Raw genomic sequence first — 13,306 nt, forward strand, 5'->3', positions numbered from 1 at the left:
ACAGGATATCGCTGTAAATGGCTACTGCAGCAGCACACTTTGAATATTCCCAGCTGTCAAAGTAAATGGAAACTCAGGAGTCACATGGACTACAGGATCTAGCCTTTGGAAAAAAAGCTTTGTTCACAATAATTTTGTCTTTTAAACGGAAAGGAACATCACACCGCTAATTAAATATACAGTAGTTATTCTGCAAATGCAAATGTATGAACACTCTCACATCCATTCCTCTTCTTTTCTCTTTGACTATCAACGGATCTTTTGATGTTCCGTAACAACAGCATTAAAGAATAAAATTAGAACCTAACTGTAATTTAACCGAGCAAAACCAACATCAAAAATGACAGAGACAATAGGATGCGCAATAAGAAAAGGCATATAATTAAATAGCTATATTAAATGGCCAAAACAAAAGCCACCTGTATTTTTAAAACCACATATCATTCTCCCTGTAGACTTTTTTCATGAGCCCTTCCTATCCTAGTTCAAAAATCACAGTACTATCCAAAGATTTTAGACATATCAGTAACAAGATTAATTAACTCTCCATATAGCAGAAACTGAAAAATACTTTGATATTTGAATTTACTGCACATATAAAATTAGCTTCTTCCTTCTTCTTAACAGGGTGACTGACCAATATTTTTACTGTACTAATTTTAAGAAATCATTTATTGTTTCTTTCCTATAACTGCTTAATATTAAATATATAAAACTTTTATAGAAGTGCCTTGAGAATATGTTATTATTGTGTAAGAAAACATACTCTGACATGGCAATAATTTAATATTCTGATTTATTCTTGCTTCAGTGGAGAATACTAGGAGGTTAAAGTACTCAATCACATAGAAATGTTCAAATTTTAAAAGTATGCAATATGATAAGAAATACAAGTTTAACACACCATCGTGGTAAGATCAACTCACTTTATACTGTAGCTGTAGAATTTCCCTTCTACCATCAAACAACAAAGAATGAATACACATACAAATCTTAATGCTGAATCATAGGTTACTTGTTTAACAATGGTTAGTCTGCAGCTATACTACAACACTAAAGTTACATGTCCTCTTTCTCATTCCTTTCTACTGCTCATTCCACTGCATTACTCTAATTTTGTTGTTGCAACGTGTTCCATTTGTTTACAGAACCAATCTGTTAAAAAGTAGTAAGAATTACAACGAAAAGAGGCATTACAGATCACATTCATTCCTCACTGCCATATTTCTTCAATGCTTGGTGGTGCTATGCAATTAGCCAAATAAAGAACTTTCTTTGTTGTCATTTGGGGGAATTTTGTGGCTGTGGTTTCTTTTTAAAGTAGCTTTCACCATTATTACCATTGAGGACAATAAATCCATATTTACAAATCCCCAGATTTTAAAACAAGATTTTCACCTTGTTAGAATCATCTAGACCACTTTTTCTGCATAACGTAAGCTCACCATTGTTGGCCAACCCCATGTTACTAACCCCATGTTACTTAATTCATCAAGCTCAGAAAGATATATTTGTATTTAAACTGAGTAATCATCATAATCTAGGGCAAGCTTCTCAACAGAAATTGTCCTCACTACCAATTATTTTGTTCATTATTTTTAGTCTAAATTTTAGTAAAGTTATCTTTTGGCTTTATCTGACAGATCTCTCTCTCTTTAATAACAGAAACCTTCTTCCTATGTAAGCTATACACTCACCTCTTCAATGTTTTTAGCATAAAATAAGTTTAATCTGAAGACAGATTTTCCAGACACTAATTTATTCGTAATTTCATTTCTATTCAAAACGGCATGTAAGCACATATGGACATCAATTACATAGGTAATGTAGTGGTTTTTTTTTTTATTATGATATTTTGCAGAAAGAATATGAAAATAATTTTAACATTTACATTATGTACTGCATACATACAAATAGATGACTGATATCCTTGCATTTCTAGCAATATGCAGTGAGAGATTCCAGGCACAACTAACATTATTTGCATCTAAAATGTTAAAAGACAAAAAGAATTACACATTCATTTATTTGAGTGTATATTTATTTATTTTGATCAGTCATATATTTCTTCTATTTTTCTCTTAAAAAGAGCAAAGTATTATTTATTAAAATGTTCCGACTGATAACTGAAATGTACACTATCATTATCACTACAACTCCTAATGAACCATGCTAAATATTGCATGATAATCAGTTTTTACAGTAACATAAATATTGAGGGTAACATAAATATTGAGGGTGAACTAAATTAAAGCATGCTAGTCATGAAAACTATCATTTTGGACTTCACCCTCAGTTTACTTCGTTTGCCAACTAAAATGGAGGACTGTACGGAACACTGGAACAGGCTGCCCAGGGAGGTTGTGGAGCCTCCTTCTCTGGAGATATTCAAGGCCCGTCTGGACGCCTACCTGGGCAACCTGCTCTAAGGGACCTGCTTTGGCAGGGGGGTTGGACCCGATGATTTTTCGAGGTCCCTTCCAACCCCTACAATTCTGTGGTTCTATGATTCTGTGAAAACATTACCTTATATTCTGACACAGTTATTATTGATTAAGGGTGTTTCCCTGGTGTTAACAAATACAGTAGTTTGATCCCAGTACATGCATCCATAAACCTGCAATGTTCAGTCATTATGTGAATGACTGATTTGGAAGTTATTAACTGTTCTTGTTAGTGTATGTGTTAGTGTTCATTTACATATTACTAGGTAAACATAATATGCATTATAATTTCAGACGTGTATAAAATAGACATAGCAAATAACTATCCCAAATCACAGTATCACAGTATCACAGATTTCTAGGTTGGAAGAGACCTCAAGATCATCGAGTCCACTTACAAAAATCCACTTACAAAAAAAAAAAAATCAATCAAACAAACAAAAGACTACTTTCCTAAGAACCAATGGCATAAGAAGCAGTACTTTTTCATGATTCAACTAATTAACACAGGGCATTTATAACTGGAAAAGCATGCGTAACAGCCATAGGTTGGTAAAAATCCAAAATGTTTAGGTCAGATGACTTTCTCCTTCCTAAATTTACAACTGAAAAATTGCTTTCCATGTTTATCTTCCTTGATGGTGGTTCTCAAACAATGAGACCAATTCCACTCTCTCTCCCTAGGTCATCCCGTTCTTTCTATGTGTAATCACTATTATCTACAGCTTCAAATAGATTCTAAACTGGTTTTCTTTCTGGTAATTTCTCCAATATTTGATACAAACTCTTTCAAGAAAAAAAAAATCTTTTGTCAAGCTTAGGTGAGAACTTCAGAGCATGTACATTCCACCTAACTCTGAAAAACATGGAAAAGTCATACACATTTTTAGGAGTTACTCAAATAAGAAAATCAAAAGTGAGAAGCCAAAAGGAATGTTGAGATGTTGAGTTCTGATTATTGTTAAAACCAAACCTGAAAGCACGTATGTCAAGGCAGAGAGGGAGATTGGTTGTTTTAGAACAAAAAAGGTATTTAGTCTGAATCAGAAAGATACAGTTCTCCAGAAAGGCAATACCTTCACACCACTGATAATGACTGTTAAAAGAATATTAGTGGCATGTCATCTTGCATTCAGCTAATGCATTTTCAAATAAAAGAAAAGGAAATAATAGAAAATTTTCTCATGGATTCAGAGATACCCATTTTGAACATTGCAGTATCAAAAAATCATTGTGTTTCATGCAGTGGCTTTTATCAGTAATTGGAATACTACACTGGAATAAATCTTGTTTCCAAGAATACTCCACCTTCATTTTTGATATAAAAATACCAGAATAAATATTTGATTGCCGAAAGTGGAAACAAACTATGAGGTGCTACAAGGCTTTTTACATAGAAAACAGACCAAAAGCCAATGAATGAAAGCTGAAGCCAAAGCCAGCAAATGGAAGCTGAAGCCAGACTAACTCAGAAGAAGAACAAGGAGAATAGGTAGCTGAAGAAGTGAGATGCAGGACAGGGTAGGTATGGCTGACCTTAGTTGGGTCACTGTCCCTTTTCCCCATATTCCTTGTGTTGTGGAAAGGGCACAGCCTCACTTGAAGACATGCATTGGAGCAAGGGACTCACATGGGCAGAGCAAGAAAAATTATTATGGCCACGCTGCAACATTGAAAACTATCTACTGTTCTGGAATAGAGGAGAAGCCATGATGCTCCAGAGTTCTGAAGGAGAAACCAAGGCAGGGGGTTTATAAAGGCACAGGATCCACATATCCTCCAATTATCATCCTAGTTAATTCACACTACATATGTTGTTGTTGTTTTTTTTTTTAATCAATGGTAGTGACTAACCATTGTTATGACTCGTTTAAAAGAAAGAAAAAAAAATATTATTTGTCTTCTATCTGAAAATGGATGTTCTTTTTTTCTTTTCCACAAAAGGCATGTTAATGTGCTCAGTTGAAGAAGACATATAGAATTATCTTGCCAGTGTAACTGATCAGACCAGATGATCTAATACTCCTTTGCAGCATAGAAATCTATGCATCTTCTATTTTATCAGAAATGGTTTGTTTTTTGTTAAGACGGATCCAGATAAATAACAATTCTGCCACAAATTATCAGAAAAATTGAAAAAATGGAGGTGGAAAGAGTTCCTCTACTGGGAAAGAGATTAATGAATAAAATTTAATCTCCAACTATTTTCTAAATGATAACCCCTTCAGCTTAGATGAAACATTTTAACATATGTTGCTTTTTGTTCTTAAAACAATAATATAATTTCAGTAGAGCTATTAAAATCAGGATATGATGTCTACACTAGGCTTCCTTATATCATCTGTTATTCTCTTCCATTAATTACATGACACGTTTTGGGTAGGTATCATCCCTTCTTTAAGGACAGGAGCATATTTTGCACACTCTACTTGCTACCAGAAAAAATATGTGGTGATACAACATGTCCATATTAATTTTGGTTTTATTTTAATGCATATTTAGATCTGCACTGAAAGTGTCTAAATTTCTGCAACAGCATGAGTGGAGACCTCCTATAGTTGGTGATGACTGATGAATGACAACTGTATCTGCAGAACAGTCCTAAAGGTTGTTTGAAAAAAAACAAGACTAATGGGGGGTGGGGGAAAAGCCTCTCACTGGCTGACAAGCATAGCAACACCTTTACTATTAAAAACTGTATTTTTAAAACTCATAGTATTATGAAATTTGTTGATCAGATCATTTTACATATATATATATATATGTATACATATATATATATATAATCACGAGAATAGCTCTTAGACACTTGTAGGTGATTTAAGTTTCATTATTAATATAGAAATTCAATTTTCAAGTTAGACTCTTAACTCTACCTGCCCCGTCTTTAAGGATAACTACCAATTAACCAAGACCTTTCAAACAAGTTGAAACATGTAAACTCATTTCAAATGGTCAACCAGCTAGGGTGAATCACTTCTTGTTCAATGCATTCACAATCTATTTTTGACCTATCCACATAGACTGGCAAAATAGGTCAATTTACAAAGCTGTTTATCTCCCTAATATTTGATATAGGTCTTAGAATCTGAAGGCCTTTATACTTTATTAAAAATATACATATATTTTTAATAAGTAGAGAAATAATTTAATAGGTGAGCACAGGATATCCTGGAAAGAAGCAATGAAATCAATGGAATCGAGATGACAGAAGAAAATGCTAAAAAATTGTCTTTATGAACTCTAACATAAGCCACTATTGTATTTATGCTGGAACAGTTAAGAAAGTGCACAAATCTTAATATTTTGGCTATAAAAACACTGTTATCACCTGCTATAGCTTGAGCAGGAGATCTTTCTTGTATAAATGTTTTAGAGAAATTAGTATGAATGAAATTATGAACAAATATTCATCTTTTATTAAACCCCAAACAGAACTCATAATTATGTTAAGCCACAACAAAATAAAGTGAAGACAGACTTAAAGTAAAAAAAAATCTACAAGTCTATTTTATTGAATACTGCATAAAAGAATTAGTGTATGTGTAGTAGTGTACAATGCACTTTGTATGTAAACAAAACTTTATGGCAAAAATAAACAAGGCTTGGTTTGTTTACATGTGGCAATAAGTAACTTGTCATTCATTTCTATATCCTTTTTCTCTACATGAAAATTCTTCAAATTTTTCAGTGTTTTACTGAAATTTATAATAGCAAATCAGTTTGCATACATGTTATTTTGATGTCTCCAATAACTTTCCTATGCAAGAATGAAAAATATTATGATGATGAGGATCAAATGAGGATCACAAGTGAAACGAGCTCTAGGTCTCTAAGGTGCAATCCAAATAAAACATTACATTGCTTTATTTTGCATAGTTTAATTAAGTCTTCTAGTAAAATTTAAACAGACTTTGTGTTTTAACATTACAGTTTTAGTTGAACCTTTAATGTTTCAGCTGATTCTTCAACACTTCAGCTGAACAATACATATGAAGAGCCTAAAATGATAACATTTAAAATGTGTCCCACTTAATTAGAAAGAAATCCACTACGTCTTACTTACAAAACTATAGTATACAAAATAAACAGTACCTTAAAAAAAACAGAAGACACTGTTTTAGTGTTAAAAATATAATTAAATCATTGTGATTTAAATATGGGTATAATTAATATTCCTAACAGTTGATATTGATCTATGAAAGTTATTTAGAGCAACTAAGAGAGGCTGTTTTTTGATACATGAAGACAAAGTGTTGTTGAAAGAACGAACCTCAGATTTCGTTAAATTTGGCAAATCTGACTTCAATTTGGTAATAAAATCCAGTTCTTAGCCTTTAAAATGTAGAACAGAGTTTTGATATCATTCAAGTGATTCTAGCATATCCAACTTAAAATTAAGTCTACTACTCTTAATTTGTGTTTACTGGACACATTTATACCTCACTTGATTTCACATTCAGATAAACATTTCATGTCTTTATTCTGTTGTCACGATAGAAAACTAAACTTGCAATGTGATATGTAAACCACAAAACTGCACATGTTCTTGTTTGAACTTACTTGAAGGAGATGACAAGCATGACTTCTAAAAGAGGCAATATTTGTATTCAAATGTGCAAAAATTTAAATCAACTACAAATACATAGGAATATCACCAGTATTTAAATATTGAAAGTAACACCACTTTTCCAATTTTACTCAGTCTAGAGACCCACCTCCTTACTTCTGACTATAGGAAGATATTCTTGTTCTACCTATGCTTGGTAATCATAAAGCCACGTAGAAAATTGCATGACGTATCTTTCAAATAAGCCAAATGAATATTTTAAAAGAAAAAAAAAGTATTGATTTAATTAAATAAATCTGAAAGAGGAATGTTACTCTTTTCAGAAATACCTTTTTTTTTCTACTAAAATTATGTAAAATGCAGGCAAATGTTAGAAAACACTCTTTTTCATTTAGTCACAGAAAATAAATACAAAATTCTCTGTTACCTGCTGAAGGCTCTTGCTACATTATTGATATGTACGCTATTCACTCATTATGAGTCTTCATAAATTTTACTCTCAGAAAATAATACTACACAGTTAAAGCAGTCTCAAAGTTTATACGAAATAATAACTTTATAGATTGTACAAAAACTGTACATTTATCTATACCAACTGCTAAGAATCAAATTTAAGACACTTTATTGGATCATCTAAATTATCCAATGCTGTAGTAAACGTTCATCATCATTGCAAATAAAACTTAAAAGAATACTAGATTTTTATTTGTTACACTTGTTCTTAAATATAAAGTCCATTCATTTCATAGTCCTTTAGACTACTGATAAATCAGTATTATTAATCTTCTGTTATCTCCATTGGGACATTATTCAAATCTTCTTACTCTGTATCTCCCAGTCCTATTCCCCGTTACTTCCAAATCTCTGCAACCACGTCAAAATACCCAGAAGAATTAGGTAAAAGTATTCATTATGGCAATTTTCTTAATAGGAATTAGGACAAACTGAGAAAGCTCTTAAGGGAAAGGTCTGTGTTTATGTTTAAGAGTCCACAATAGTATCTATCACAATTATAACAGCTTGCACCTTCCCATAGCATTGTAAGACACTTCCACGATGAGTTTTTTTTCCACAACACGTTTAAGAAATGTCATGGATGAGTAAGAACGAAGTAGTATTCTGAACAAACAAATGCAAATATTTTGAAATAAGCTACCAGACATACACTAATATTGAGAAACAAACAAACAAACAAATAAAACTACAAATGCAGGGAAGTTACTTATGATATTTACATAATATTTACATATTTACATATTTACACATTTTAACATAATTATAATCAAAAAGATTGCTTTTCCTTTTTTTCAAAAAAAAAAGTGTTAAATGAGGCTGGTTGAATTCCCCTACAATATTCAGCTCAGACATACTACTTTGTGAGCATTCCCAAAGTTTTCACATGTATTACTTGCATGCTAAAATTTAACCTGGAAGGCGTACATATTTGCAACCCATCAAGGGGAAGTCTCTTTGTGTTTAGGTTTCACTCCTGTATCTTGTTTATACATGTATTTATTTCTTACATTACAAAGAAAGTACTGTATAGTACTTACTCTGCTAGCATAATATTGCTGTATGTTCTATCACAAACATTATATCAGCCTGAAAGAACATCTTAGTGACTTAGAAACTAGTCCCAGAGATTTCACATCAGTCTGAAATACTTACTGTAGCTGGGGAAGTCCGTGTTGTATGAGTCACTGAATGACCAGAATTTTCCATTGAATTGCCAATCAGATAGGTCCCTCCTGAGCTGCTAATGAGTTGTCCTCCTGTGACACCCATCTGAATCCCTCCAGTGCCCACCATGCTATGAGAGGAGACCACTGTTGTCACCTGTGCAGAACTTCCTTGAGTATCAAAATAATTTCCCCCAGTGTTTTGGCTGTACATCTGGGTTTCTGTGTATGGATAAGTTGTAGATCGGCTTCAAGAAAAGAAAACAAAAGGAAAAGAAATTATTTGTATTGTTCATTTAACTGAGGGAAATTTTGTATTTGTAGAAATGTATGTGCAATAGATATAACCAAATTAAATAAGATTGGCAAACAATCCCTGCCTCCTCAGAGAACAACATTTCATCACGTCAAAGAACTAAATAACTAATTCAGTGACAACATTAAACCAAGTATTCAACAAATCTTATGGACAAGTTTGTTAGTCTTACCTGAAGAGGAATGGAGAAGGGAAGTATGACCAAAATTGAGGAAACAGAAAGAGCTCATACAATTATTAATAAATTGTAAAGCAATTTATTAAGCTCCATGTTTTTTTTTTAATTCTACCATAAAATTTTGAATGTTAGTCATCTTACACACTTTTCATACTGTGCATGTCGCAAAATTGTGAACACGTCCTACAAATGTCAGCGAAGAAAAGCCAACATTCAGGAATCTTATGTTAATTATCAGTTTTGAATTTTTCATAGCCCTTTGTTGAAGCTTGAAATTCTGAGCTCACTGGTATTTTAGTATGTGCAGTTATTTTTACAGGGTAAATTTAAAATTTTACATGAATTAATATTAAGATGAAAAATTGCATTTAAGAAATAAAACCAAACCAAAACTATCACTTGTAAAAAGGTCATAAAGAAGTTAAAGGTGTGCAGCAGTAAAATGTTTAAATCACTTCTAACTATGAAACATATGCCTCATTAACCAGTTTACCACAAAAAACTATTCAGCTACTGAAACCTTTTATCATATGTTTCACATTCTTAACCACTCATCTTGAATCATCATAATCTATTATAATCTATATAATCTATTTATAGTTATTGAATATGTACTTGCTTCTGTGTACAGAGTTTGATCATCACCATATTTCAAAATTGTTAATTCTGTAGCATTCATTAGTTCAAAGCCAAATTCCTTATTTTGGAAATGTCTGCCTGAAAATTTTATCTTTTTTCCCGACTGCTAAGATTTGTATCTTGGCAAGCATGACAATAGAAAAGTCAAAAGGTAAAAAACTTAAACTAAGTTTACTTAACCGTTAATTTTCTAGCTTAAACATAAAATTCTGTAGTATTGCCTGTAGTCAATTTACAAAACTATTTTGAATTTCAGAGTTTCCCATTAACTTGTATTTGCTTATGCTGAGATGCAGTCTTTCGAAGTAATTACATTTTAACAGTAGTATGATTCAAAAAAAAGATGAGAGGTGCCCAATCTCTTCATAAGTCTCCAATTTGTTTATTATAATCATATGAACTACAAAATTATATGAAAACACGCAATGAACAAGTTCAACAAAAAATTTCAGTTGCTTTTATCCAAGAGTACAAGAAGAGGAGGAAGCAGCATTCACTGTTTTATACAGTCAGTAGGTGATTAATACGCTTGTCCAGGAATTAGATGTATTTTTTTTTTCAGTTAAGTAAATAAGAATTAGTTTCTTATCACAATATAGAAAAGGTAATGGAAATTTACTGTTTGTTGTTCTGTTTTTTAATTATGGAAACTTAACAGAAGATTAATTAGTTAGTAAACAACTGAGATAATGATTTCTTCTTTAACTTCAGCAAACCATTACTTTTAAAGAACTGAAGAACATCTGACACCTTATCAACAACCAAAGTCAGAACTTCTGCTATGGCTGCAGACTTCAGAGACCTACAGAAACTACAAGTTTACTTTTAAAATCTCAAAGTTTTATAAGCCTCATACTGCATTATTTCCTGTCACCTCTCCTTAACGTACTTAAATATTTTCATTTTTATTTTGAGTATTTCAAAAGCTTTTTTATCTGTGCATGAAACTTGAAGTTAACCTAAAAGACATGCCTTGCAGTCTACTGAGAACAAACATAAACTGTTTAGGGACAATGCTCATGTGGGCAGTTAATTTTTTAATATTTCTTTTGGAAATCTAACATCAGTTAATGTTTGCATTGCAATTGCCTATGTATGTGTTAGGCAACCATGCAGGTACTGATATACCTGTTTAATCAAGCCAAGGTATTATTGTGATATTGCTTACCTTGTGATGAACAAGATAACTGCTAGCAGAGCTGATGTTGCATGTGCCTTAGAGTCACACAATTTAGATCATGAACAGTGATATGCAGCATTTAGTAATGGCAGAAGCTCAGGGTAAAAAACACTTCATCCTAATGTTTGTGAAAGGAGCGAGCACTGTAAATCCACCCTCTCCCCACTCCCACCTCCCTGCCCGCAAAGAAATACTCTACTAGGTATTAGCACAGTAAGAAAATGAATGAAAGGCAAAGCCACTGCTGTCAGTAAAAATAGTTATGGCTAGAGGAAATAGACTGTCCAAAGGACATGAGCAAGATGTCACATATGCTACTTGCAGAAGTAAGTAAATTCAAGAAGCAGTTCTTTGGAGCAATGCAAAAGCTAGAGAATGCCCAACGTTTCACAAAAAAAGTCACAATCTTCCTGTAGATGGAGAGGGAAAAGGAAATGCTTGTTTGCTTTTACCTTGTTCAGATATGTATATCATACATAGTCTCTAAGTAAGGACTGATTGTATCACAACACCTACATCTGCTTATAACTACTTCTTATCACTGGATCAAAAGCAACCTTTGGGGTAGATCAACAGGCCAGATAGATCCCAAGATAAACACACTCTTGCCTTTGTTCTAACAACTATGTTTACAGCTGATTCTTTAAAAACACATGATTATTGGAGATGATTAGCAAACCTTTAGTAACAGAGATCAAAAGGGTAATTAAAAGTCAGATACAAGTGTTATTACTACATGCAATAATAATTGCAATTTACCAAAGAGCCTTTTAGCTTAACCAAAATACAAACTAATTCAGTTGTAAACAAAAAAGCATATCCTATACCAACTGCATGAGATGATGTTTTGGAAAGCAGTGACTCAAAGGTTTTAACTTCAATGCTTACGATAATATGAACTCTCAACCCAAAATTATGCAAAGAGAAAAATACAATGTTATACCCTTTAAACACACGCAAAGGATAATTTGAAATAAGGGAGTTATCCTACCTCTCCACAGCACTTGTAGTACAAACATGCAGTATGTTCTCAAATTATCTGACATAAATCATGTAGTCATTTCTTTCTTGTTACAAAGGTTGTCACAATCATCCTATGCCTTATTTTCTTCAACAGTTGCATATAAAGATCCTCTAGGGACTAGATAACCTCAATGTAACTGAAGTCTTCTGGATCTTTACGAGAATACCTTGGTGATATACTGGGGCTTGAGATACAAGGTAGTAAACAGAATCTAAATCCACTGAAAAATTATGAAATTCAGTGTTTATTAGAATGTAACATTAGAAAGTTCATCAGAATTCCTAAAAAAACTTGAAGAATTTCGAGAAGTTGTGCAAACTAGACTATATTTACATGAAGAGCATGCCACGCAAAGCTAGAAACATTGAGTGAATTCCATCTAGATTAAAGAATCCAAGAACATGTGTCCAATGTTCAGATCCCACACTGGAAATTAACGAGACCAGCATGAGTTGGACTAGGATTGTGCAGTACTATAGGTTGAGGCACCATCTATTATACTTTATTGCTTACAAACATTTTACAATGATTTCCAAAAAACATAATGCTAGAAACAAAACACATGGAGTTGTGTTATAAAGTTGTTAATAAAAGTATACTTCTGGCAAATGAAAACAGAAAGCAGTAATTTCTAAATTCAGTAAGCCCTTGCACTGACATTACCAATTAAGTGCAATGTCCTCAATTTTATTACAGACATTGACAATAATACTACTAAGCTTAGTTTTTAGAGACACTTCTGTCTCTACAAAGACACTGACACTTTGAATAAAGGAGATAAATAAAACAATGCTGAAGAAAGAGTAAATCTTGCTATCACTCTCCCTTAGTTTTCAGAGTGCACATGCACACATGGGAAATCATTTATTCCCAGCTGCATCTATTATTCGGTTCTATGTATATGCCAAGACTCTGACCTATTTACTACTACAAATCTGTGCTCCTGCCACCCCATCATGTCTCAGTATTTACATGAACTGGTCATAGCCCCAAATTTTCTTTGAACAAATAATTGATGAGATAGACTCACCTTTCCCATATTTATATTTGCCTAGAAAGCATCACCTACTGAATTATGCCAGTTTTATTTCTGGCTTGGAAATGTTTGCTTTGGTGAAGGATTTTTCCATCACTCTACATCTTAGTAGAAAAAAAAAAAACACAAACAACCACAAACCAGATTAATTTCCTATTCCATGAACTTTTTAGAAGTCCAGACAAGTTAACTCAAGTACAGTTTGTGATTGTTTTAAATTAGGTTTTAATTTTAAATTAT

General features: G+C 32.7%; 1 protein-coding gene across 13 annotated transcripts in view; it reads right to left on the bottom strand.

Moving 5' to 3' along the window:
- The window catches only part of RFX3 (regulatory factor X3), a 123,792-nt gene that overhangs the window by 34,706 nt on the left and 75,780 nt on the right, over window positions 1–13,306 (bottom strand). For all 13 annotated transcript variants that reach the window (XM_080574442.1, XM_080574443.1, XM_080574439.1 and 10 more), the window contains one exon: window positions 8,683–8,941. In XM_080574442.1, the coding sequence (XP_080430568.1) occupies window positions 8,683–8,941 (259 nt within the window). The remainder of the gene's footprint in view (window positions 1–8,682; window positions 8,942–13,306) is intronic.

This window comes from Anser brachyrhynchus (assembly GCF_964034855.1).
Source record: "Anser brachyrhynchus genome assembly, chromosome: Z".
NCBI lineage: Eukaryota > Metazoa > Chordata > Aves > Anseriformes > Anatidae > Anser > Anser brachyrhynchus.